This window comes from Syzygium oleosum, unplaced genomic scaffold, assembly GCF_021117445.2.
Source record: "Syzygium oleosum isolate NSW1041296 unplaced genomic scaffold, Sole_v2.1 Sole_v2.61, whole genome shotgun sequence".
NCBI lineage: Eukaryota > Viridiplantae > Streptophyta > Magnoliopsida > Myrtales > Myrtaceae > Syzygium > Syzygium oleosum.
In genome coordinates, this window is record NW_026607545.1 from 779,345 (window position 1) to 805,413 (window position 26,069).

A 26,069-nucleotide genomic window follows, 5' to 3' on the forward strand; every position below is an offset into this window, starting at 1 on the left:
ACTTATACCAAGGTCCAACTCCCAAAAATCTCCTGCCGATACAGCTCTCATCCTATTCATCGGTATCCATACAACCTCAAAAAGTATTGAGATGAATGGTACGAGCAAATCACCGCTCAGTGAGTAACATAAATCTCTTCTAAGTAAATTAAGCATCCATTATACACATTTGTAACGGTACCAGAAACACATTTAACAAAGCAATAATATAAAAGCAAACATTATTGGTCTAGTTCATAGAATAGTGCTTAATATGGGAAGGGGCCACTACAAGTACCACAACTTTTTTTTTTATCATTTAAGTATTATGACTTCTAAAAACTTTTTCATAAAAGTTATGACTTTTATGAAAAAAATTATTTACTTAAATGTCATAATTTACGATCAATCGCTTGAATGTTTTAAGAAATGTTCATCCCAAATGTCGTATCACGTTGAATTTCGGGCAGTTGCCTAGACTCGCTCATATTTGCCTTAGCACGGCCTTAGAGGCTGGAAGTGATATTCATAAGTGACAAATGTCGATATCCAACGAAATAGAGCAGCGGTAGGTTCTCCCGATTACCAAGGATATAAGACTAAGTTTGCCATGTGTAATACATGACGCATGTGAAACCACAAATTTAAGGTGGAGGACACTATAGTTGGGTGTCGTGTGTCTAATGTAGGAAAGAAAAGAAAAGGAAGAAAGACAGAAAATTCGGGTAAATTTTTAAAAAATGTAAAAATTGTCCATGTCAGCGCCCGTCGTGCCATATAGGATGGCCGGCGCTGACTAGATCACAACGTCAGCGATTTCCAGCCAAAATTGACCGAAAGAACTATATTGGCGAATCGTAAAAAAATTTAAGACTAAATTGATCAAATTGAAAAATTTAGGATCGAATTGGGGTCCGTACAATATGTTTAGGAATTTTTTGATAATTATCCCTGAAGATACATGCGAGGGTAGATGGAAAACCCACTAATATGAAGGGGAAGACTGATTCTAAATCTCATCACAAATCTCTACAACATCACACTATAGATGGTAATAGCATTGTGGCATTCTACGTCCCATCCCAAGGCAATCCCTCTGAATGCCATATCAATGTCTATTTGGATCGTCATCCTAAATTTGCTTCAGTTAAAAATGATAGAGAACAATGGTGCATCCAGTACAAAATGCTTTAGGTTATCATGTGTTCCGAGACTACATTGGCCGAATTGAAAACTACACAAGTTAAGGAGAACTAACTACTTTTCCAGCAAGTCTCACTCCACCTTTGATCGATTCGATACAAAGGAGATGCTATCACAATGAACTTCGAAAACCCCCACCCGTTGTATATATTAAAATGTATTGGAAGGGTTGTTATAGCTCACCACATCATGAATTGTTGTAGTGATGTGTTGTTCTATAAAAGCTGAAAACGAAAGACATGTATGGTACTCAAAACTCTAAATGGGAACATCATTTTCACATATATATATATATATATATATATATATATATATATATCACTATATATAAAGACTCTTACTGCACTACAATTATCTAAACACATAGCCAGTCAAAGGCTACAGAACTGGAATTAGAACTTGTGAGTTGTGAACCCTCCTCAACGGCAAATTGCTCTGATTAATGATAGAAATAGCAACATGGCATTACTCTATCTCCTATTCTTGAGCCAACAATGCTATCAGTAGATGAAACTTTCATCTCCAGATTAATAATATTCGTTTCAACTTCACTCGTTTGAGCCGGCAGCCAACAGCACATAACCACTACCACCACCACCATCACGACGGCCGATGTTTAGCAGACGTGGCAGACACAAAGGCCCCACATGTCTTGCCCTTTACAGCCATTCATTCTCGTCATGGGCCCCACCTGTCTCCTCTTCTCCCTCTAACTGCTAATAAAAAACACCATGCAAAGAGAAGGGAAAGGAGAACCACTGTCGTAACAAGACCTGCGAAGGCTCAGCCGGCTTCCTTCGCGAAGCCATCGTTGCCTCCATCATTTGCTATAAACAGCATATCGCTCTAAATGAATTTGAAAATTCACAAACAAGATGGAAAAAAATTTATCATAATTCACTGCTAAAGAAATTACAAATACACACATGAAAAATCAATTCATAATTATCGTACAATTTGCATCTTAAATAGAAAAATATCTCATTGCAGCGTTTCAGAGCCCCATGTTTGACAATGACAAGAAATGTAAATGGGTTACAGCAACATCGACAAGGTAGATTAGTCAGCAAACGTCAAATCTAGTAAAAGAGGGAAAATATGATTATTCACCTTTGTGATTCCGAAAAATATAATGCTTTGAATCTCTTGTCAATTTTGTGAAACTTTAACATGAACCACAAAGTTACGGAAAAGAGGAGTTTCAACTCTTTTGTTGCTTTTGTGGACTTTTAGTGATAAGAGAGCTACGAAGAAGAAGGACTAGGGAGCTACGAAGAAGAAGGACTAGGGAGCTATGAAGAAGAAGGGGCTTCGACTCTCTTTTCGTTTTCGTGAAGCTTCAACATGAATCAGAGATACGAATAAGAAGGAGACAGAGTGAATTAGAAAGATCCATTTTAAATTTGAATTTGTTCATTTGAAATCAGGGCTCTTTCACTTCATTTTTATTTACTTATTTTTTAATTATTTTCCTCTCCTGTTTTACTTCTTTTTTATTCGCTTGCATCATTCCTTAAAAAATTTATCAAAGAATAAACTATACTAATATACCTAAAATATGTAATAAATATAGAAACTAAGTGTATATATACAGAAAATATATATTATAGAGTATACAATCAAATATAGGAAAAGTGACAAAAGTTATCATGTGTTCCAACTTTTATCCTAGCCACCAAACATATTCTAAGGTTATCATGTGTTCCAAGAATACATTGGCCCACATGAAAACTACAAAAGTTTAAGGAGAAGAATTACTTTTTTGAGCAAGTTTCATTCCACCCTAATGGATGTAAAGGAGATGCTATCACATTGAACTTAGAAAATCCCGACCCATTGTATATATCTAAGGCTGCGTTTAGTCGTCTAGATTATTAGTCAAGATAGGATATAAAATCCAGGGATTTTGCTATATTCAATCCACTTTTTGGTGAATTACAGTAATAAAGCCGGATATTTTCACATCTTATCGTGTCCATTATTTTATATGAACGGCATATCAGTGCAAATGAATCTAAAAATTGCACAAACAGAGATGGTAAGAATCTCTCGTGACACCCTTGTGTACTTCATATTTATTAGCTTATTTTTATTATTTTTCCTCTCTTTTTTTGTTTCTTTTCTTTTTTATTTCTTTTTACCCCTTCATTCATTCTCTAGTAAAATTTATTAAGCAATAAAATATACTATTATACCTAAAACACCTAAATATGTAGTTAATATAAATACTAAATATATATTTATATATATTGAATTTTTATTATAAGATAGAAATAAATTCATATATTAAAAATAAAATAGGAATAAATAAAAACAAAGTTTCTGTTTTTTTTTTGGTTTTTTTAATTTTTTATATTGGAACTCAAATATTTTTTATATTCAAATATTTTTTAAATTTAATTAATTTAATAAGTTTTTTATTTGAGAAGAATAACTTTTATATTATAGATATTAAAAATCATATCTACCTTTATCCCATCTTCCTCATGGGATAATTTTATCTTGGTTATATCCCTCTTATATCGAACTTTATCCTAACTTGGGTAGAACCAAACATAGGAATGTACCTTAGGTATTGAAAGAGATGTTATAGCTCACCACGTCATGAATTGTTGTAGCAAGTTGTTGTTCTACAAGAGCAAAAAATGAAAAACAGGCAAGCTGCTCAAACTCTAAACGGGACGTTTATGTCATTTTCACCTATACATAGCTAAAGACTCCTACCGCACCAATGTCTGCAATTAGCTAGACATGTCGCCAGTCAGAAGGCCACGACTCTGGAATTTGAACTTGTGACCCGCCTCAATCAAGTAACAATCTTCATAAAATTGCTCCGATTAATGATAGAAATAGCAACATGGCATTGCTCTATCTCCTATTCTTGAGCCAACAATACCATCTGTAGATGAAACTTTCATTTCCAGATTGCTAATATCCGTTTCAACTTCACTCATTTCATTCAGCCGGCAGCCAAGAGCACATAACCACCACCATCACCACAACCACGACGGCTGACGTTTAGCTGACGTGGCAGACAGGTAGGCCCCACATGTCTAACTCTTTACAGCCACTCGTTCTTGCCATGGACCCCACCTGTCTCCTCTTCTCCCTCCAACTTCTAATAAAAAACATGCAAAGAGAAGGGCAAGGGGAACCACTGTCGTAACAAGACTCGCGAAGGCTCAGTCAGCTTCCTCCCCGAAGCCATCGTTGCTTCCAAAAGCCTGCCTCCACGTGTACACCAAAACGCGTGACGCACGTGACGTGGCACTTCTGTGCCTTCGCTGTATATATAGAGTGCATGCTCGTGGCATGGTCTCTTCACTATCGAGCTGCATAACTTTGAGCTTTTCACCATCTCTGAATCTCTGAGTTCAGAAACTATACAACATTCAAATCATGTCCGTCGAACCGGTCGTTTCATCTCCACTGGGCCGCCGTCGTCCCGCACACGAGAAGGACGTGGAGGCTCTCGAGTTCATCGAGGAGATGACCCGAAACTGCGACTCGGTTCAAGAGAGGGTTCTGGGCGAGATACTGAGTGGGAACTCGGACACTGAGTATCTCCAGCGATTCCAACTCGGTGGCAAAACCGATAGAGACACGTTCAAGGCCAAAGTGCCCGTTGTCACGTACGAGGATTTGAAGCCAGAGATTCAACGTATCGCCAATGGCGACCGCTCCAAAATCTTGTCCTCTCGCCTCATCTCTGAGTTCCTCACCAGGCAAGATAAATATTTGTTGATGACGTTCAGAATTACTAATTGGTTATTCTGTCAAAATTTAGGTTCCGTCGGTTGATTAAATTCGTTGGAAGATTAATGCTTGGCTATGCAATGCGAAATCCAGGACATGAGACATGTTATTCCAACAAAATAACTACGTGCGTTAGACTAAGATCTTTCGTCTAAATGTATGCAGTTGGCTCATCAAAAGGAAAATCTTGCCGATGGTGCAATCTAAGTTTTACACGTGAATTTGTGTCTAGTATCTCAAAATGATCAGCTCGCTATATTGCTAATCCCCGTTACTGGTTTCGGCAAACCATGCAGCATCCCGTGCAGAATCAAAGTGTCAATACATAAGCAGGACAGGAAACTTGATCTTGATTTTGGGTTTTTCATTGAATTTGTATTAATTCCATCATTAATAGTGAGCATTTTTTTTGCTCATGCCATATTCTTGCTGGAAAAGATTGCAGTGCGTGCTACTGAAGGTTATGACAGTTCATATACACACATTAAGTTTTTCGTGCTTCCAGTCAAGTTCAAGAATCCCAAATTTACAATTCATTATTATTTATAAATGCTTTTGACTAGAAATATTAACTAATAATTCTGCTTAACCGCTAATCTTATTCGACTTGATCCTACAACCACAATTAGTTTAGATAAATGGAGTACTGTACCAATTCTTATTATTACTAGGATTCAATTCAGAGCATGTGGGTTTCCCAACATTTCTAATGACAAATCTTAAAGAACAAGAATTGTTGGTGTATGAGGATTAATCCTGGAAATAACGCGTGATTCATACATGAAACTTTTCAGTTCTGGAACTTTAGCCGGAGAAAGAAAGCTCATGCCTACCATTGAAGAAGAGTGGAATCGTCGCCAGCTACTCTACAGCCTCCTCATGCCCGTAATGAACCTGTTAGTCTCTCTCTCTCTCTCTCTCTCTCTCTCTCTCTCTCTCTCTCTCTCTCTCTCTCTCTCTCTCTCTCTCTCTCTCTCTCTCTCTCTCTCTCTCTCTCTCTCAAGTCGTATGCAACATGACCATGTTGATAATTAATTAGACATTCATATGGACGTGTTGTCCAAAAGGGTATATTGACATATGACAGGTTCTTTGTCGGTTGATATATTTATGCAAGTAGGACAGATGGTCTCTCAAATAATGACTATGATGAGCTCATATTTTACCATTCAATAGTTAGAAATATTCCATTATATATATATACATACCCAGAATCCCCATACTAATTCGCATATACGAGCTAGTCTCTTCCTGTGATTTAAATCAAATAAACCGATCCTTTAATCACAAAATCCTCATGTTTCAAGGATCTAATGGCATCGAACCTATTGTGCTGATTAACCTTAATATCGAGAACAATTCTTTGACAAAAATTTAATCTAAACTTCTATTCCCTCTTGGAACAGTTATGTCCCAGACTTGGACAAAGGAAAGGCACTCTACTTCCTCTTCGTGAAAGCAGAGACGAAAACCCCAGGAGGACTCTTGGCGCGCCCCGTGCTCACGGGCTACTACAAAAGCGACCACTTTAAGACAAGGCCGTACGACCCCTTCAATGTCTACACGAGCCCGAACGAGGCGATCCTCTGTCCGGACACCTTTCAGAGCATGTACGCCCAAATGCTGTGTGGCCTGATCATGCACCACAAGGTCCTCCGTGTCGGCGCCGTGTTTGCCTCTGGCCTGATCCGGGCCATCCGATTCCTCCAGGTCAATTGGAAGCTCTTGGCTCACGACATTGAGACTGGGACCCTAAACCCTAGAATCACTGACCCTTCGATCCGCCGGTGCATGGAGGAGAGCCTGAGACCGGACCAAGGGCTCGCTGAGTTTATCCGGACGCAGTGCGAGGGAGAAGCTTGGGAGGGAATCATCACCAGGATTTGGCCAAATACCAAGTACTTAGATGTGATTGTGACTGGCGCTATGGCTCAATACATTCCCACGTTGGACTATTATAGTCGAGGTTTGCCTATAGCGTGCACAATGTATGCTTCTTCTGAGTGCTACTTTGGGCTCAACCTGAACCCAATTTGCAAGCCATCTGAGGTCTCTTATACGATCATGCCCAACATGGGCTACTTCGAGTTCACACCCCATGACCCGCACGTCCCGGCATACCCGTCCCTAGACTTGCCGCCAAGGATGGTCGACTTAGCTAATGTGGAAGTCGGGAAAGAGTACGAGCTCATTGTCACGACCTATTCGGGACTTTGCCGTTACAGGGTAGGGGATATCCTCAGGGTCACTGGGTTCCACAACTCAGCCCCGCAGTTCCGCTTTGTAAGGAGGAGGAACGTGCTGCTCAGCATCGACTCCGACAAGACCGACGAGGCAGAGCTGCAGGGTGCTGTCGAGAGGGCATTAAGGTTGCTGCGTGAGTCCAACACGAGTGTGGTCGAGTACACAAGCTATGCGGATACCGCGACGATACCAGGGCACTATGTGATTTATTGGGAATTGCTGGGGAAAGATAAAGAAAATGGGCCAAGCCATGAAGTACTTGATCAATGTTGCCTCGCAATGGAAGAGTCACTCAACTCAGTGTATCGACAGTGCCGGGTCACGGACAACTCGGTCGGACCGCTGGAGATTCGGGTAGTCAAGAACGGCTCGTTCGAGGAACTTATGGACCATGCCATCTCTAGGGGTGCATCCATTAATCAATATAAGGTTCCAAGGTGCGTGAGTCTCGGACCGATTGTTGAGCTTCTTGATTCTAGGGTGGTTTCAGCGCATTTTAGCCCGAGGGCACCGAGTTGGACCCCAGAGAGACGCCATTGATTTGACGGTGGCAAGCTAAGAAAAATCAAGTTCTATTGCACTAGCTTACTTCCATGCATTAAGGTCTATGGATTGTCTGTGTAACTTCTCTTTGTCCATGTAAAAGTGTGTCAATTCGGATTTCTTGTCTTCATAAACCTCAATATCTGTGCTCCTATTAAACGATCAAACATGCTATCGTCTTTGAATTTTCAATTTATTGCTAGGATTGAGATCTTTCAAGCTGCGCGTATATTTATTTCACTTTGTGTGTGTGCGCCCGTGCGAAAGGTGGCAGTGTGATGGCAGCGGGAAGGCGCAAGGGCAGGACTGGCAAGACAACTATGTCTGATGCAGAGGAGGTGAGTGAGAGGGAGAAACTTGTGTTTATGGTTTTCTTTTTTTCTTTTAAATATGAAGTACATTTCACTAAAGTTCATGGTGTTATGGTCTATTAAAATAACTGTTGAATATGAGGTCCAGTCCGCCTACGATGAGTCGATTCAAAGCCTGATCCATGTTCTTTGAGGTTTCTTTTGGAAGGAACGGGTAAATTTGGATAAGCACTCCTCTCCTTGAAACAAGTCATCATGAGTTTACATAGGAGGTGGTTGGATATAAGAGATAACAATCTCCTACTTGCACATTAATCTTAAGAAAAGAACAAATTACTTCTTTGTTTCTCAAAGAACTGTATACCTTATCTCCATCAAAGCACTACTACATGCAAGAGTAAGATATTTTGGATCAAGTGGCATAATTGGCTATGGAACTTGGGCATTTTCCGATAAGTAATTGCATCTTCGGCCACTAGTGGTACACGCATTAGTGAAACTATCATTGATCGTGGATGTAACAGGTATGATTATGAATTAGTTCAAGCCGTCCGCACAAGATAAGTGAAAACTCTAGAAATTAAGTTAAATTTTTCTAGCGATAAGTAAACTAGAAGTCTTGAAACTTATCTCGAAATTGTAATTGAGTTATAAAACTTTTAAAAAGTGCAACCATGTCCTAAAACTCGTCAAATTGGTGCAATTGAGTCTTTCCATTAACACTGTCCATTTGTCTAACGGAAAATACTGATGTGACATTTTTTAATTAATTTAAATTATTTTTAGATTAAAAAACTAAAAAAGGCTAAAATTTTATTTTAAAAAAACAAAACTAGAAAAAAAAAAAAAGAATGGTAGGGCCTCGCCTAGGGCGCTGTTGCCGCACCCCAACATCGAAGTGGCCGACGAGGGTGGCCGGCCCTTAACAACCTAGGCGAGGCCTCAACGACCCCGAGCAAGAACCGGCGACCCTCGCCAGCCCCGGGCGAGGGCCAGCATCGCCCAGATCTAGGCGAGCCTCACCACCCCAAGTGAGGCCTTGCGAGGACTCGGTCAAGCCTAATGAGGGTCGACGTCACCCATATCGGGGCAAGCCAGCCAGCTCTTGCCTGGGCCTAGGAGGCCTCGCCTAGGGCTAGCCAAGACTGGCCACCCTTATTGCCGACCCCTCCAGCGATAGGCGGCGACACCCCCATCGGCAAGGCCCTGCCATTCTTTTTTTTTTTTTTTTTTGTTCAGTGTTGTTTTTCTTAAAATTAAATTTTATCATTTTTTAGTTTTTTTATCTAATTTAAATAAGACTTGAAGAAGAAAATAATGAAAAAAATGCCAAGTAGGAAAGAGAAATTAATTTTAAAAGGCCACATCAACATTTTATGGTGGACAAATTGATAGTGTTAATGAAAAGACTTGATTCTACCAATTTTACAAGTTTTAGGACTTAATTGCATTTTTTGAAAGTTTTAGGATTTAATTGCACTTTCATGACAAGATTTAGGACTTCTACTGCACTTATCTCATTTATCTACTTCTCATTCTTAAACTTGGTTGTTTAATGTTTGTTCGAGTTTGGAGATTAAGTTTATTTGGCCTTTAAAAATGGCATGATGTACATCTCGTTATATTGAACTAGTGTGATCTCGTGGCTTAATTTGAAAAGTTTCCCAGATGCCTAAAAATGTATTTATGTGTTAACAAAAAGGTTTTGTTGCAACTTGCATGGGAAAATGTGAAAATGATAAAATTAGGCCCAAAAGTAGCATTTTAGTAACTTTGACATGTCTTGGTGTAATTTTGTAAAATTTGCTGAAATGAGATGGCTATTGCAATAGTGTTATTTTATGGTTTTAAGTATTAATTAGTAGGTTATTAAGTTAGATAATTAAAGTAAATCAAACTGCTTCAAAATAACAAGTTTAGAAACTTTAGGGGCAAATTTGTAATTTCGCACAGCTAGGGGACTAATTTGCTAAAACTGGAACCTAGGGCCTGATTATAGAATCAGGAACCTTGTGATGACAAGTAACTAATTTTATTTTTTAATTAATTGATTAATCTAGGCAATTAATCTAACTACCCAAAATTTGGACTTTATCGCATAATTAATTTAAAAGCGGGTCGTTTTGATAATTTTATAAAACTTGTGACATTTCTATAGGTAAATAAAATATTCTTATGTCTTATATAGAAAATGAGTGGCCTAAGGTATTTATTTTAATTAGTTTGGCTTGATTCAGAAAAGATTGGAAGTTAAGAGTGAAAAAAAAAATGTGAACTGAATAACTTCATTGGAGCAATTACGAAATTCTGGAAATTTGGAACTAGAGGCAATTAGTTTAATTTTGATGATTGAGGTGAGTTTAAGCATGACTGTCTTAGTAATGAATTTATATGAGTTAACTAAAGTTAAGGCCTAATATTAACTTCAGGACACAAGTGCATGAAGTATATATGTTTTAGGACTATGCATTGAAATTTTCTCGCTTTTTTAATAACTAACCAACTTTTGTTTTCCTTGATTATGAATTGTCCGAATTTCTGGGCTATCATGGAAAATGACCACCTAAAATTCGAATGACTTACCAATTTTTCTCTTCTGAAATTAGCTAGTACATATAAATTGACCAACTGGCAAATCAACAAACTTTCTAGCGGCAAAACAAGTTTTCCCTACTTAGTTAGCAGCTATGTTTAATTTATCAACTCTTATGTAAGTTCATTTCGAACTTATATTGGTGTGTTTATAAACTTTTCCCACAATGATTAAGAATCAAGGATGGTTGTGGCTTATAGGTTGGCTCTCATCCCCATCCCCATCAATAACCCTTTTACAGGACAAAACTGTGAGTCCCGCGGTCAAAGTGGACAATACCTCGTAATGGAACACGGACAAATTCCAGGATCAAAGAGAAATTTTCGATCTTCCATAAGAAATTAACCTATTAGGAGCTCCAATTTGAATCTGTCTACACGAGAAAATTATCAAATTCATCTCATTTGATGGCTTTCGTGGTCGGTTGACAACGAAATTGACAACTTTCCTTGGAAACATTTCATCCACAGAGACAAGGAAAAAACTATTACCGCAGAACATGGAATCGCACGCCTTTGCAAGGCAAAGAGTAGAGAACAGAAGTCCTGGTTTGAATGTGAATAGGAAAGCAAGCATCATCTGTTATTTTAAGTACACCTAACTCGCACTTTGACACTATCAATCATCATCACTTATCATTCTGGCTGTAAAGATTAGGTCGCAAGAGATATTATATTGACTGGCTACTTTGGATAAAAAGCAGTCTGAAATGGAGCCAGAGACAATAACATTCACCGATATCTCTTGACAAATGTGAGAGCTCGTGTTTTCCCCTGATAGACCCAAAATCACAGGACCAAGTGCATGATAAGCGTCGATCTCGTGGGATCCATAAAATCGATGGTTAGGACCATCTCGATCGATCGAATCTAGGTCCGGATCAGAAACTCCAGTGCTTTATCCTGCACATGCACATTTTGCTGTGGCTAATCATGATTCTGCACCGATATGATGACCCATTTCGCTCCAGCACGATCGCGGGCCGGGAATTTACACGAACTGGTCGGTCTTGTCTTGGCGTCAGCCTAAGCTAAGAATACCCAAGTGGTCGGTTTGGGCAGGCGAAGACAAATACTTGTGATGCCGACACAATCAATTTTGTGGAGAACATGTCTAAACGACTAGCTAGCAAATCTGATTTTGTTTCTTAACTAAAAGAGCTGGGAACTTGTGGGAATGAACCCACCATATGCAGCAGCATCTCTTTTATGGCCCACATGACAGAGGACCAGCATTTGCAAGAACAGTTGAAGAACTTTATTTTGGTGACGCCAAACATGTGTAGGGTGACTAAAAAATAGCTGTAACATCCCAATTATTGCACGGGGCACGCGGATGCGCATACCCATTTCATTATACGATGTTCGAAATATTATTACACGGATCGATTTACGCACTACTCGAATTCTTTCGAACTGTTAAATTAAGCACGTCGCAATTGTAAGTCCGATAAATCTTACCAGATGAAATGGTTCGGATGCATGCGATTATAATATATTGTCCCGCATGGATATTATAATATAACCTCAATAACTTTGGTCCCCATGCTTGTACTAAACCTACCATTCAAGAACCAGAAACTTAGGGACAACCTTCGATTCCGTTACCCGCCAAACCCTCAAAGGCTGTCTGGTAGTTGAGCACCAGAACTCAAGTAAAGAAGCCATCAACTACCTTTCCATTCTCCATGAAAGAAATCAACCCTTTTCCTTTCCTTCTTCTGGGTCTTCCAGAATCGCGCACTCGCCAATCAGAAAGCTTTTCTTCAACTTCCTCTTCTTCTTCGACTTCTTATTATCATTCTCAAAGGCACGCTTTTCGTTTCCAAAAGTTCTCTCGCACTCTGTTCATTCCCAGAGTCACGGACATTGGTCAAATCTTGGGCTCATTTGGGCACTCAAGAAGCAAGCTTTCGGTTACTTTTCTCCGTTTCTTGAATCAATTCTAACTTATCAGAAGCAACGCCGGGTCTGCAATCGCGAATTTTCTGAATCAGCAATCTTCGAATGAGACACGCTTGAGATGGTGAACATTGTCATTGTGAGTGGGCTCTCCGAGAAAGATTGAGCGAGCTTGATGGCTATATGTGAGGCGCTCTGAAGCAATGCAGGTAGCTTTTCTGCTTTAGCTCTCTGTGTTTCATTTCTGGATCTGCTTTGAAAACTACCAAACACAAAAAAGATGGCACGAACTAGGGCTCTAGACGAAGGAAACTATATTGTTCGACTCATGCTCTTGCACCCACGTTGATGTAAAATGCTAATTGATCAGGAGATTTGCTACATTTCACTTTACTAACTTCTCTGTTCAATACACAGAATTCTGTGTAGCACCATTATATAATGATATGATGTTTGCTTCCATTTTGGAAGTTCGTTTTTCAGGTCCGGAGTTGAACTTCGAGGAAAATAGAGAACGGACAGCCGCGAAGGCTAGAGGAAAGATAGAATGTGTTCCACGGTAGGTGGATCGAGCTAATCTAAACTTAGAGTTCAGTTTACCTTCAAAAAGCCTTCAAATATAAAGCCCAAGGAGGAGCAATTGCCTCTCTCTGTCTGTCTGTCTCTCTCTCTCTCTCTCTCTCTCTCTCTCTCTGCTCGTTCGGGAGTTCTGACAGCCGATATTCAACAATTCTTTACAGTGCTTATGTCAATTATGTCTAGTTTAGCGGGCGCGACATTTTGATTTCTGATTTGTTCCTTGCCGGTGTCAGGATGATAAGCTGGCTGAATTGTGCTTTGCATTTACGTTCTTGGCTCGGTTGGTCGCTTACATCGCAGTATTGGGTGAGTTTTCTCACAAAATTGTTACTCTCTAGATGTGTTTGATTCGAATCTCGTTAAAGGAAAGAGAGAAACATCAAAAGAGTGTAACTGGAGAGTTCATATTACCCCTTACTCAAATTCTTCCTTCTTTCTTTTCATAATTTTTGTGCGGTAACTCAACGTCTCGAAATCTCACAGCGTTGCTCGTGTTCATCGTTTTCGCGATCTTGAGATACCTGGACAACTCGGAGGATGAAAGTCCAGCAGAACGAGAGCCAGTAGTGACAGAGACAACCCCGATACAATTATTCAAGCCACCACAGTCGACGTACGGGACATGTGAGGAGGACATAGAAACCGGCAGCTGTGGCAGCAGCTCCTCGGAGGAGTTGTATGATGGGAAGATTTGTGTGATTTGCTACGACGAGGAAAGGAATTGCTACTTCGTCCCTTGTGGCCATTGTGCTACCTGCTATGACTGTGCTCAGAGGTAATAAAACATTGATTTATCATGGATGATTTCTTTTTCTTTAACTTTCCTTCTCACGTTTATGGATTCGCTTAATGGTTAAAGAATGAACATGTATTTACCCGGCAAAAGTATGAATGGACATATGTGCAAAGATTAGGCGCACAGAACAGATTCGATTCCCCAATCCCCACAAGATCGCTGCTTAGTTCACGAGATTATTGGGTTTCTTACGATTAGGCGACATGGATTTCCTCGTCATTTAGAAAAATGACAAAAAAAAAAGAAAAAGACATTGATTTAGCATCACTATCTGTAATTTAGAACTTGAAAAGTGCATATCACTCCAGCTCTGCGTTTTAATGCTTGTCCAAGTACAAAACTTCCAACCGGATTGGACAATATATGATCAAAAAAGCGAGTGAAAGTCACCTTTCCTTATGATTAATCTGTCCCCACAAAATTCTTGCGTGTCAGGTGAGAAAATCAACTTTTTAATTTGAAATTTTGGAAAAAATCTCATGTCTAACATTAGGTTCTAAGGACCTAGTCAATTTGCTGGTGTGGTTGCTACTTCTGTTTCTCATGACAACTTTGGGTTTCTGCAGGATCTTTGATGGAGAAACCAGGGCATGCCCTGTTTGCAGGAGACCCGTCAGGAAAGTGAGGAAGTGGTTCACCTCATGAGATAAACACACCGTTTTGTTACGGTTTAAAGATTTTCTTGGGTTTTATAGCGATGATTTCAGTGGAAATTTTTGGTCCTTGGCTCGAGTTATTAGGATTAAAATTGATGATTGCGCTCACCACTTCATGTTCATGGTCACATGAGAGTTGTCTGTCACCGTGAGAGGTCAAACTGATTGTGGGAACTTCAAGCGTACAGATGGTCCCTAAGGCCCAAAGCAAACGTTGTAAAGCAGCCCATAAGTCAGAAGGTGACAGGAAAATATGACTAAACGAAGTGTAAGCCTCAGCTCAATTGAGACACACTCTTCACTTCTTTCGGCTGTCCATAGATATGTACATTGCATGTGACTTTTCTGGGGTTAATACGTATGCATTCTCTTCAAATTTTTGGTGCTGAAGAGGGGAAGCTACACAAAGTCCTCGCGAATTTTTAGGGGGTGGCATGCGTTTTCTAGTCAAACTTTTGATCACTGGACGCCTCTTATGAGCTGCATACATGTCGAAACTGAAAACTTTTAAGTACTGAATGTTAAGTGTGGAACGATATAAGTGCTGAATTATATAAGTCAAATATCTTTGATGCAGTCTGATTTTTAAACTCTAAATTTACTCGAACTATTTAATTAAGAATTCATTAATAATTCAGATCAGAGGATGACTCATAATCCAAACAAGTGGTCTATTCGGAAGACTTCTACTTTTGATCTTTTACTGGCACCTTTCGAAAATACACTAATACACGCCAACAAAGTATTCTAACTTGTGCCTCAGCGAGGTCATTTTTGACTTGTTGCAAGACTGGGCCATGGCTCTCGTCCTATATATATATAATGTGTCATAATATTTGTAAATCTAAACCAGTACTTTTACTTTAAAGTTTTAGAGGAATATTCATGACCAATAATTAGGAGTAGAGAATAAGTATGTGGAGCCAGCCAACCATCGAATGAAAGGCGAGTTGAGGACTTGAAACGATGTCACTCTTGAATCACACTCAATCTCCCAAGAAATATCTGGTGCATACCTATCAGATGAACTGGTGCTTGAAGGGGAAGGAAAGCGAAACAGAAAGGAGACCCGCACGCGCATTGAAGTGCTACAGAACAAGATCTGTTTGGTCATCTGTTCTCTCATCAATGTGACCCCACGACGAAGTGGGGATGCCTTCTCTTCATTTCAAGGAACGCAACACGAGAGACGTTTCAAATTGAACGACTTGTGCCTTGGATTTTTTCTTCTTTTTTCCTTTTTGGCCTTTTTTGTTTCCCCTTTTCTTTAATGATTCTTTCAAATGGGTCATGATGTGTTCAGGCCGCAAAATCGAATGGTGGTGGACAATGGAGAGCGACAGGGAGCACCAGATGCGGTCAAGGAGGGAATGCAAACCAAAGCTTGTTCAAGAAGCTCGAGGCACTTAAATGAAGTTAAAAGGAGAATGTAAAAATACAGTGCTTTGTGTGCTTTGGGACCCTTTATATTTAGGGCGTTTGGCGGTGGCCGATGACCGGCTAGAGGCGAGGGTCGGCGAGGTCGGCCCGCTAGCCTCGGGCTTGAGGCTCAGACTTGCCATGGCTGAGTGAGGTCGGGCCTCGCCATGGCTCCAAAAGATTAAAATATTATTAAATTTTATCCACGTCAGCGTCGGTCACGCCATGTAGGACAGCGGGTGTCCGCATCAGAAATTTGAACTCAATTGGTAAAAGGTGAAAAGGTGAAAAGATTCATGATTTAATTGGCAAAATTGAAAGATTTACGACCGAATTGACAATAATGTAATAGGTTTAGGACTTTTTGGATAATTTTTCGCTTTTTTTCTCACTCACTACAAGAGGAAGACAGAAACCAGTAAGAAAGATTCCGTCCACACCAACTGCGAAGTTGCCACACATCGACAAAAGCACTAAAGCACAAGATGTCTGCTCGTGACTACGTGGGATTCGAACAACAATGTGCCAATGTGCCAATGTGCCAAAAATTGAATAGGGAAAGGAAAAAAGAAATAACAAGAGCTCACATGATGACCATAGAAAGTAGCAATCAGAGCTGTTTGCTTTTGACCCATCAACAAAATCATTTTAGATCAGAAGCCAACTATGTCTAGACTGCAAAGCGCCATTGCTTCTGCTCGGATAACATTTGTTTTTAGGGCAATAAAGTTGAATGTTCACGGAACTTTGGATCACAACTTGTCTTTTCTTATAATTGTTAAGGAATCTTTGCAGGAGTTGGGGAGAAAGATGCACCATCCACTGCCCACTTTGGAATTTGAGTTCACCAACCTGCTATTTGGACAGGTTGAGTTTGTATTAGATATTCAAGGATTTTTCTTTTTCGGATGTAGGTTACGTTTATTTCGTCGAAAAATATGACATTTTTTTGGAAAATATTTTTCGAAAAGTTATTTCCACTGAGAGTAACAGTATTCATCGGTGTTTGACTGAAATCTGAAAATGAATAGGAAAATAATTTCCGTTGCTTGGTAAGGAAAATCGAGACATATATTATTCGGGCATTAGCGACTTATGCACGAACAACTGGGGAACTGGGTGTGAGCACCGAGGTCTCGGGTTCGGCCTTGATGAACCTTGACCCAAGCGACAAGGACCCAGGCACGGCAATTGATCCCTAATGCACATAAGTTAGGGGGGCGAGAACCTGATGCCTATGCCTAGGTCCTTGGCACCCCGCTCAGCTCGGGTCCACAGAGGCCAAGCCCGAGGCCTCTGTGACCATGCTCGGATCCCTGATACTCGAACCTAAGTCTATCGAGACTGGGTCCAGGTTCACAGAGGTTGAGCCTGGGAACATATTTTCTGTTTTTCCTCAATATTTTTTGTTTTGCCTTTTTAAGATTAAAAATACACTAGCCAAAACCTCTACATTGTTATATAATTTCCTTAATTGAAATATGTTCACCTTATTGTTTTATGATATGTGAGCCATGACTACACGCAGGAGAGTCCTATAATTGACATGAATATGCTTCTTATATTAAGGGGCACCACGAATTGTTAATTATCAATCCTATAGTTACATACCGGTGTTCGGGTAAAAGATAACTTCACCAAGAAAATGGAACTTAGCTCCTACGAAAGCTTTCATAACCTGTCCTCATTCTATGGGGCGGGCTCCACGAATGCGCTACTTATTTTAATGTGCTGGTGTACACACGCCTCACACTCCTAATTTCTCTGTATCTTTGACTTTCCTAAGGAGATGGGATACCCCGCGAAAGTTTTACAAGCAGGTGATATTTAGATCCGAACGAAAATCGAGATGAAGCCTTTTTCCCTTATCTTTAAATTTGATATTGTTTGGTCCTCAATTAATGGGTTTCGGAACCACTCACTTCAATGCGCGCGGCCCCACATGGGAGAGTGTGGCAAAATCGAAGAGAGCAGGCGCGTGTGACTTACGCTCCAGCGAGTGCGCGTGGGAACCGCAAAAATCGGGTACCCCTAGCGCGGAATTTTCAAACGGGGGAAAAACATCTGTCGTCACTAGAGGCACGGAGGAGCCCGTGCAACCACGTGCCAGGCACGGTCGATGCGCACGCGCGCACGCGCGCACGTGTCCCGCTCCTACTCGTCCTCGCTCGCGCCCCTCTTCCTTCGGGTCACGGTCATCCAAAGGACCCCAACGCAACTTAGGCCTAATTAAAAAAAAAAAAAACATCAATTTTAGATCGAGTGGCAATTTCGGTCCCAACTTTTTTTTTGTCTTGTAAAAAAACATCAACTTTAGAATGAGTAACAATTCTTGCCCTAATTTTTTTTTGTCTTATAAAAAATTACTAATTTTTACTTAAATCCCAAATCCGACTTTGATTTAGAACCATTGATTATTCGATTTGACTATTTCACCTCAGCAATAAATTCACATGGCTTGCTGGCTGGATTTAAAATACTATTCATTATCTCATTCTCTGAGCCACAGCTTGAAAAATAACGATGAAACTGTTGATCTCTTTCACTTCACTGACAAGTCGAAAAGTTCTCCTTATTGAATCTCTTTGGTCAGACTATACTTTAAAGCTGTAGACCACCGCCTACCGACAGACGCCATGGACGAGATCCGTCGAGCTCACGACTATGACCTTTTTTTTTTCAAACGAGGGTGACTTCTGACATAAAGCCAAAGGGGGAAGCCAGATTTGGGATAAGGGTGAAAGTTGATAATTTTTTATGAGATAAAAAAATTTGGGCCGAAATAAAAAAAATATTTAGATCAAAATTGTCGCTCAATTTAAAGCTTGTGCATGTTTTTTGGAATTAGCCCCGCGACTAACCGTCCGTCGCCGTCAAATTCGTCGAAAAAAGAGGAAAAACGGCACCGCCCGCCACGTCGTTTTTGCCAGCTCGCACCCCCACCTCCTTTAGCCGTGCCGGATATTTTTCTACGACTTTATACGGCCTCGGTTCTGCGGGAAGCGGGTCGATTCGACGTCGCTGCGCAGTTCATACTCAATCCAAGAAAATATTCGACCCCCAAAAAAAAGTCAAGAAAGTAAGAGCCATCGTGGCCCGTGGGGCCCCACTGACTAAGACGCGCGTGATGTCATGTGATGGATAATGACTAATCAAACCCCGAAAAAGGGCAGCAAAGTGGGGTTAATTTCGGAAATGCAGATGGGTTTTGACTTTCCTTTTTTTTTTCTTTTTTTTGGGGGGGGGGGGGGAAGCTTGTGAGTTTTGAAACTGTGAAGCAATTATTGGGGGCTTGGTTTCAAGCTTTTTTTGCGGTGCCCGATGTGGACAGCTCAACAGTCACTTCTGAATTCCTGATCTGATTTTCAGCAGTCATTTTTTTACTCAGCATGTTTTATTTTGGGAAAAAACCACCAAAAACCCCAAACTTTGCCATCCGTGACACATTTACCCCGAATTTTTTTTTGTGACACCAAAAACCCGAACTTTCTTTTTGTGACACATTTACCCCAATGTATTTAGTCCATGGGCATTTTCGTCTTTTGCTTTTTCTTTTTTTTCCTTCCGTGAGGGGGCCTCGCGTCCGGCCTCGCCGGATCCGGCGAGGGTCGCCTCGCCCGGGCGAGCGAGGGCCGCCTCGCCCGACTCGGGCGAGGTCGGCCCTCGCCGGCGTCGGGCGAGGTTCGCCTCGCCGGGCGAGCGAGGGCGGCCCTCGCCCGGACTCAGCGAGGTCGACCCTCGCCGACGCCGGCGAGGGTCGACCTCGCTCGAGTCTGGCGAGGGCGGCCCTCGCTCGCCTGTGCGAGGGCGACCCTCGGCGGCGTCGGCGAGGTTCGCCCTCGCACGGGCGGCGAGGCCGCCTCGCACGGGCAAGCGGGCGTCCTCGCCCGACTCAGCGAGGTCGACCCTCGCCGCATCGGCGAGGGTCGACCTCGCCCGAGTCGGCGAGGGCCGCCCTCGCTCGCCCAGTGCAGGGCGAACCTCGCCCGACGCCGGCGAGGGGGCCCTCGCCGGATCGGCGAGGGCCGCCCTCGCTCGACGCCGGCGAGGGCCCCCCTCGCCGGATCCTGCGAGGCCGACGCCGGCGAGGCCCCCCCTCGCCGGAAAGGGCAAAAAAAAAGAAAAAAAAAAAAAAAAAAAAAGCAGAAAAGACGAAAATGCCCATGGACTAAATACATTGGGGTAAATGTGTCACAAAAAGCAAAGTTCAGGGTTTTTGGTGTCACAAAAAAAAGTTCGGGGTAAATGTGTCACAGATGGCAAAGTTTGGGGTTTTTGGTGGTTTTTTCCCTTTTATTTTTAGTAAGAATTTTACAATTTTTTCCTGCCAAATTACCGCTTGTTCTACCTCTCGGGACTATTTTATCGTATTGTCATGCTAGCGATTTTTTTTGTCAAGATTGGCCGGAAGGGCTGTAATTGGTAATTCTCAGAAGATGTAGGACCGAACTGATCAAATTGAAATATTTAGAACTGAATTGACCGCCGGACGATAAATCTGAGGCTTTTTAGATAGTTTTTTTTTCTTGTATTATGCATTCTTGTACTTTGAATGAAGAAGAAAAGATACTTACGGAAGCACTTTACAGATATCTCCATCAAAATAAAACCCCTTACTTCTCGAGAAGACTCGCGAAATTTCATAAAGCTAGGCCAGTTTTTCAACATGGGCTGTAATTGTATGCGGATGTCATTGACATAAAGTCACCTTAGCCAAAAGAAAAATTTACAAGTACTTGGCGGACCTAATCCCATATTACTCTAGTTCTGATCACTAGGCGACGTCCCTTTGAAGCAATCTCACATCATACTGATTCAGCGTATTCGTCCTTGTCTTATTATATGTTTTCGATACATGTGCATCAATATCTGTAACAGGATATGAAACAATATTGTATAGTGGTGGATGAGATGACAAACATTAACAACCATTACTGTGTACTTTGAGGATTTAATTGCACAAAATAAGAGAGGTCAAGGACACGATTGAATAATTTGAAAAAATTTTAGGGACCTGTGTTTGCATGCGAAATACAAAAAGCAACCTTATTGTACATCCCTTGATAAATGAAGAGTTAAGCGAATTGGAAGTCCTAAAATTTATCGCGAAAGTGAAATTGGATTCTAAAACTTTCAAAAAGTGCAATCAAGTCCTAAAACTTGCCAAATTTGTCTAATCAAGTCATTCTGTTAATTACACTTTTTGAAAATTTTAAGACTCGATTGCACTTTCATGACATGTTTGAGGACTTGATTGCACTTTTTAAAAGTTTATGGATTCGATTGCACTTTCGTGATAAATTTTAGGACTTCTAGTATGCTTATCCCATAAAAAACGGGGTTAATGCCATAAAGAAACAAATTTACCCAAAACTAATTTTTTAACCACCAAAAACCCCTTCGTTTATTTCCGTTAAATTTTATCGTCGAATTCTTGAGTTGGATGACACGTGACAGTTGACGGATACCAGTACGTGGTTTTACCCCGCGTTTGTCGCATATGTATCGGTTTAACGGAGGGTAAATTTGTAATATGTATATTGATTTAGAGTTTTTGATAATCAAAAAAATTAATTCGAAGTAAAATTTACCATCATTATACTATTTTGGGGCTTTTAGTTATATTAACTTTAAAAAAAATTAAAAAAGGAAACAACGTAAACGAAATAGCTAGTGAGTGTGGGGGGGAGGGGGGAGGAGGATAGTGGCAGTTTTCTCAGCTTCCCTTGTCTCGTAACGATAAAGCCAAGAAAGAGAGAGAGAGAGAGAAACGGAGAAGCAAAACCTTAACTTCCTCAACACCAACCTCCCTCCCTCCCTCTCTGTGGCCATGGGACCTCAAGACGAGCGCCGGCAGCCCCTCCTGCACTCCTCCTCCGACACGGAAGAGGAGGCCGCCTACGACGCCGCCGAGAAGGTCCAGATCGTCTCCGGCGGCGGCGGCGGCGACGACCCCTCCTCCGCCTCGTCCGGCCGCCCGTCCTCCTCCGGCGGCGCGCCGCCGTTCTCGTGGCGGAAGCTGTGGCTCTTCACCGGCCCGGGGTTCCTGATGAGCATCGCCTTCCTCGACCCCGGGAACCTGGAGGGCGACCTCCAGGCCGGCGCCATCGCCGGCTACTCCCTGTTGTGGCTCCTCATGTGGGCCACCGCCATGGGGCTCCTGGTCCAGCTCCTTTCCGCCCGGCTCGGCGTCGCGACGGGGCGGCACCTGGCCGAGCTGTGCCGGGAGGAGTACCCGCCGTGGGCGAGGATGGTGCTGTGGGTGATGGCCGAGCTGGCCCTCATCGGCGCGGACATACAGGAGGTCATCGGCAGCGCCATCGCCATCAAGATTCTCAGCAATGGGGTCTTGCCCCTCTGGTCCGGCGTCGTCATCACTGCCGCTGATTGGTGAGCTTCTCGATTCGATTGAAGTGGAATCTTGATTTCGATCCTTGCTATTTGTTTCTTTGTGGTGACTTCATAGTTGTTTTTTTCTGGAATTTTTTGGCAAGATGGAAATTTTTTTTAATTAATTTGTGTTAGCTTTTGCCTTTGCCTTGTGAATTTGCAGGGGTCTTGGTGTCGGTGCGGAATTTCGGTCTTTGTGGTGTTTTCTTGATAAAATTTTGTTCTGTTTTTGTTTCGTCCAGCTTTCTCTTTGTCGTGGGGTTTGAGGCTCGTTGTTGGCTTTAATCTGAGTTGTGTGCCGGAGGCCTTTTGGATTTTCTTTGCCTTTTCTCTGCAGGAGAGGATAGTTATCCGTGGGTTGATTTTTACTTTTCTTTTTCATGTTTTGAGGATTGTCTCTGTTGGGTTAATTGCAGTTTTTCTAATGACATGCCAAAGTTTTTGAAAGGAATTATACTGAGTATTTTCTCGGGCCTTTTAGAAGTTGTCAGATTTTGAATTTACTATTTTGCTCGGTCAGGCCAATTCATAGAGTAAATAGAGTCGCTGAATAATGACAATAGTAGATTGAGTTGAAGTTTCCTAAGTTGCTGTCTGAAAGCAAATGCAGCCCATCTAGAAAAGTGACAAGCTTCTGATAGGGGTGATTTATGCTATCTATTCGTAGAATGCTTCCTGAATCTGAAATCTCCATTTCTGTTGCTGCAGCTTTATCTTTCTGTTACTTGAGAACTATGGAGTGAGGAAACTTGAAGCATTTTTTGCCTTCCTTATTGCAACGATGGCAATGGCATTTGCCTGGATGTTTGCTGATGCAAAGCCAAGTGGAACCGAGCTGCTTTTGGGTAATTATAAATAGTTTCTTATAATTGTTCTTCTCAGATTGTGCTTAACTGAGATCCACAATAGTAACCTTGGGGATAGATGGTAAACCGAATTCTCTTTGCAGGCATGTTGATCCCGAAACTTAGCTCCAGAACAATAAAGCAAGCCGTGGGAGTCGTGGGTTGCATTATTATGCCTCACAATGTGTTCTTGCACTCGGCCCTCGTGCAATCGAGGGAGATTGACCATAACCAAAAGGGCAGGGTCCAAGAAGCCCTGAGGTATTACTCAATAGAATCCACTGCAGCCCTCGTGATCTCCTTCATCATCAATCTCTTTGTCACGACTGTTTTTGCGAAGGGTTTCTACGGCACTCCGGCTGCCAACAGCATTGGTCTTGTAAATGCCGGGCAGTATCTCCAAGAGAAATATGGGGGAGGCCTTTTCCCTATACTGTACATATGGGGAATAGGGTTGTTAGCTGCGGGGCAGAGCAGCACCATCACAGGCACTTATGCCGGGCAATTTATAATGGGGGGTTTTCTTAACCTGCGTTTGAAGAAATGGTTGAGGGCGTTGATCACGCGGAGCTGTGCAATCGTGCCGACTATGATAGTGGCTCTTGTTTTCGATACTGAGGAGACGCTAGATGTTCTGAACGAGTGGCTTAACGTGCTCCAATCAATACAGATCCCTTTCGCACTTATCCCTCTTCTCTATCTGGTCTCCAGGGAGCAGATCATGGGCTCTTTTAAGATTGGTCCTGTTCTTAAGGTATGCTGCAATTTCATTTTTCTGCTGTGTACCCTGATCGTTTCGATGTTGATTGATGCACTATTCTTTGTTCGCTTTCTTTTATTGCCTTTCAAGTAGCAGCTAAATGAAGGCCAAATATGCGAGTGTATACCTCAGAAAGAACATAAAGGCGTGAATGTTAGTTGTAAGAAGGACAAGAAAATGATTGCCTACGTGGATAGTAGCCCCATCGATAGTGGATCAAAGAAATTGAGTTTTTGATGTGTGAACTGCTTGCCTCTAAAAAGCCTCCCTCTTATTTTGTTGTGATTATAATGGCAGATTGTGATTGTGAGTTCAGTTTTACCAACGCTATTCTGTCTTCTTCTGCATTACTGGCGGCGGATAATTTTTTATGCTTTAGCGTGCGATTCTTTCTAGTTACTTCCATTCTTATGCTGTATACACGTACATTTATATGCCTGTATGTGCAGTAAAGTAGGGTTTAACCTACAGGGACGCTGGTGCAACTCATTCTAGATACCTTGATTTCGTCTGTGAAATACTTAAATCATAACTCTTTGGTGATCGAGTGGATTTGGTTGCAAACTTTTCATGAAGTCTCATCATCTTAACAATTGTCAGTTCTCCGCATTCTTTGTGGAGAATTATTGTAATGCCATCTGCTTTCACAAGCTTCTGATGTTGTATGAAGGAACTGTGGAGTACCGTAGCTAGTTGGGCATGATGAGATTTCACTAGTAAATCAGAAAAGCACTTGTAGCTTGCAAGAAAGCATTTGGTTTTCTCATGCTCTGGCTCGATAAACATTAGTAAACATCTCTTAATGAACTGTTTGAATCGGCATTCATCGTACTCATGGTAATAACCCTGAAACTATCGTCCTTTCTTGTTTCTAGATCATCTCTTGGCTCGTGGCTGCTCTGGTGATCGTGATCAACGGCTATCTTTTGCTGGATTTCTTCTCCAATGAAGTAACCGGCATTATGTTCGGCACCGTCGTGTCTGGTTTCACGGCTGCCTACGTCGCATTCATACTGTACCTTGTGTCTCGGGGCCTAACGTTTTCATCGTGGCGCAACCTCGTACAATCTAAGACAGTCACTGCCACAGAGAGTTAAAAGCGGGCCAATCTATGGAGTCTGGCGTACATTAACAGACACTGCTTCAATCCGGCAGCCTTTTATTTGTGAAGTCATTCAAGGGCTCCTCATCATATTGGCAATATCTACAGTGTCGTTTCGGATGAAGCGTGTACTTTTACACTTAGACGCACTCACAGGGACCTGTGTAGAGAGAATTGAATCCGAGCCATTGGACTAAAACGAGAGAAAGGTTCAAAGAAACCAGCTAAATGTACAATTAGGCTATTCGATATTTCAGCTGGAGACAGGTTACTGAAATGGAAAACATTGCAGTGGTATGATGTTAATATCTTTGGCTTGGATACTTGTGGACATGTTACTGCCTTACATGTATGATATATAGCTCATAAAACTCCTAATGTTGAAAACAGAAGTGCAAAGAAACAACAACACAAAAAAGTTGAAGTCCGCCTATGAATTTTTTTTTTTTTTTGGTCAAGTCCGCCTATGGATTCAAGCCTTTTAAATGTTTGCCATCCGTTTGTGTATGTTGTCAGGTGTCAACAGTCCGATTGAGATTTGCCGAATGAAGCGTTAGTAGGATAATAAATGGGGTCATGTCATCATATTAGGGTCATTACCAAAGTATTTCAACATAATTATGTGTCCGTTATAAGTTAGTCGTGTCAGTATTCGTCTTTCTTTCAAATGAGTTCTCATTATGTTTATATCGTGTTCTGGGACGGTGTTGGAAGTGCGGTTCACTGGAGTTGGAGTTGTGCTTTATAAGTGCATATCATAAGTCCATTTGCCACATTCATCTCTAGATGCTCAAATCCTTATTCTTTCTCCATCTGTATCCGTAGTTTCGTTCTTTACCATTGCTTTGCCGGAAGTTGATCAGTATCATCAGCTTCCTACTTATGCGAATCTGACTGATAATGGTCTCATGCTGCCACAAAGTAGCGAGTCGAAATCAAACCTTATTGGAAGTTAAACTTCTTTGAGGAAAATTCCAAAAAACACCCTGAAG

General features: G+C 41.5%; 3 protein-coding genes across 7 annotated transcripts; all 3 read left to right on the forward strand.

Annotated features, from left to right (window-relative positions):
• Positions 1 to 4,555: 4,555 nt before the first annotated feature.
• On the forward strand, positions 4,556 to 7,787 carry LOC115676983 (probable indole-3-acetic acid-amido synthetase GH3.1). Its single transcript, XM_030600036.2, has 3 exons — positions 4,556 to 4,907; positions 5,733 to 5,834; positions 6,345 to 7,787. The coding sequence occupies exons 1-3, from the start codon at positions 4,582 to 4,584 to the stop codon at positions 7,720 to 7,722; spliced, it is 1,806 nt and encodes a 601-aa protein (XP_030455896.2). The 5' UTR covers positions 4,556 to 4,581; the 3' UTR covers positions 7,723 to 7,787.
• A 4,555-nt stretch (positions 7,788 to 12,342) lies between these two features.
• LOC115676895 (E3 ubiquitin-protein ligase APD2-like) lies at positions 12,343 to 14,669 on the forward strand. 5 transcript variants are annotated; one of them, XM_030599923.2, is made up of 5 exons: positions 12,343 to 12,739; positions 13,014 to 13,089; positions 13,343 to 13,415; positions 13,593 to 13,884; positions 14,472 to 14,669. In XM_030599923.2, exons 2-5 carry the CDS (start codon positions 13,078 to 13,080, stop codon positions 14,548 to 14,550), a joined length of 456 nt encoding a protein of 151 aa, XP_030455783.1. In that variant the 5' UTR covers positions 12,343 to 12,739; positions 13,014 to 13,077; the 3' UTR covers positions 14,551 to 14,669. The 5 variants fall into 5 exon arrangements, with proteins under 5 accessions (XP_030455783.1, XP_056163857.1, XP_056163858.1 ...); XM_056307882.1 differs by having other exon boundaries at positions 12,343 to 12,669; positions 13,002 to 13,089; XM_056307883.1 differs by having other exon boundaries at positions 12,343 to 12,654.
• Positions 14,670 to 21,744: 7,075 nt separating this feature from the next.
• On the forward strand, positions 21,745 to 25,455 carry LOC115676893 (metal transporter Nramp3.2-like). Its single transcript, XM_030599920.2, has 4 exons — positions 21,745 to 22,370; positions 23,079 to 23,215; positions 23,320 to 23,969; positions 24,851 to 25,455. Exons 1-4 carry the CDS (start codon positions 21,811 to 21,813, stop codon positions 25,070 to 25,072), a joined length of 1,569 nt encoding a protein of 522 aa, XP_030455780.2. The 5' UTR covers positions 21,745 to 21,810; the 3' UTR covers positions 25,073 to 25,455.
• The last annotated feature ends 614 nt before the right edge of the window (positions 25,456 to 26,069 follow it).

What these genes read in the sequence shown, in the direction of transcription:
- LOC115676893 (XM_030599920.2), top strand. Translation starts at nt 21,811, where the DNA reads ATGGGACCTCAAGACGAGCGCCGGCAGCCCCTCCTGCACTCCTCCTCC. An exon ending in TGGAACCGAGCTGCTTTTGG is followed by an intron (nt 23,216 to 23,319) that starts GTAATTATAAAT and finishes TTCTCTTTGCAG; the next exon opens with GCATGTTGATCCCGAAACTT. An exon ending in AGATTGGTCCTGTTCTTAAG is followed by an intron (nt 23,970 to 24,850) that starts GTATGCTGCAAT and finishes TCTTGTTTCTAG; the next exon opens with ATCATCTCTTGGCTCGTGGC.
- LOC115676983 (XM_030600036.2), top strand. Translation starts at nt 4,582, where the DNA reads ATGTCCGTCGAACCGGTCGTTTCATCTCCACTGGGCCGCCGTCGTCCC. An exon ending in ATCTCTGAGTTCCTCACCAG is followed by an intron (nt 4,908 to 5,732) that starts GCAAGATAAATA and finishes GAAACTTTTCAG; the next exon opens with TTCTGGAACTTTAGCCGGAG. An exon ending in CTCATGCCCGTAATGAACCT is followed by an intron (nt 5,835 to 6,344) that starts GTTAGTCTCTCT and finishes CTCTTGGAACAG; the next exon opens with TTATGTCCCAGACTTGGACA.
- LOC115676895 (XM_030599923.2), top strand. An exon ending in CGCTTACATCGCAGTATTGG is followed by an intron (nt 13,416 to 13,592) that starts GTGAGTTTTCTC and finishes GAAATCTCACAG; the next exon opens with CGTTGCTCGTGTTCATCGTT. An exon ending in TGCTATGACTGTGCTCAGAG is followed by an intron (nt 13,885 to 14,471) that starts GTAATAAAACAT and finishes GGGTTTCTGCAG; the next exon opens with GATCTTTGATGGAGAAACCA.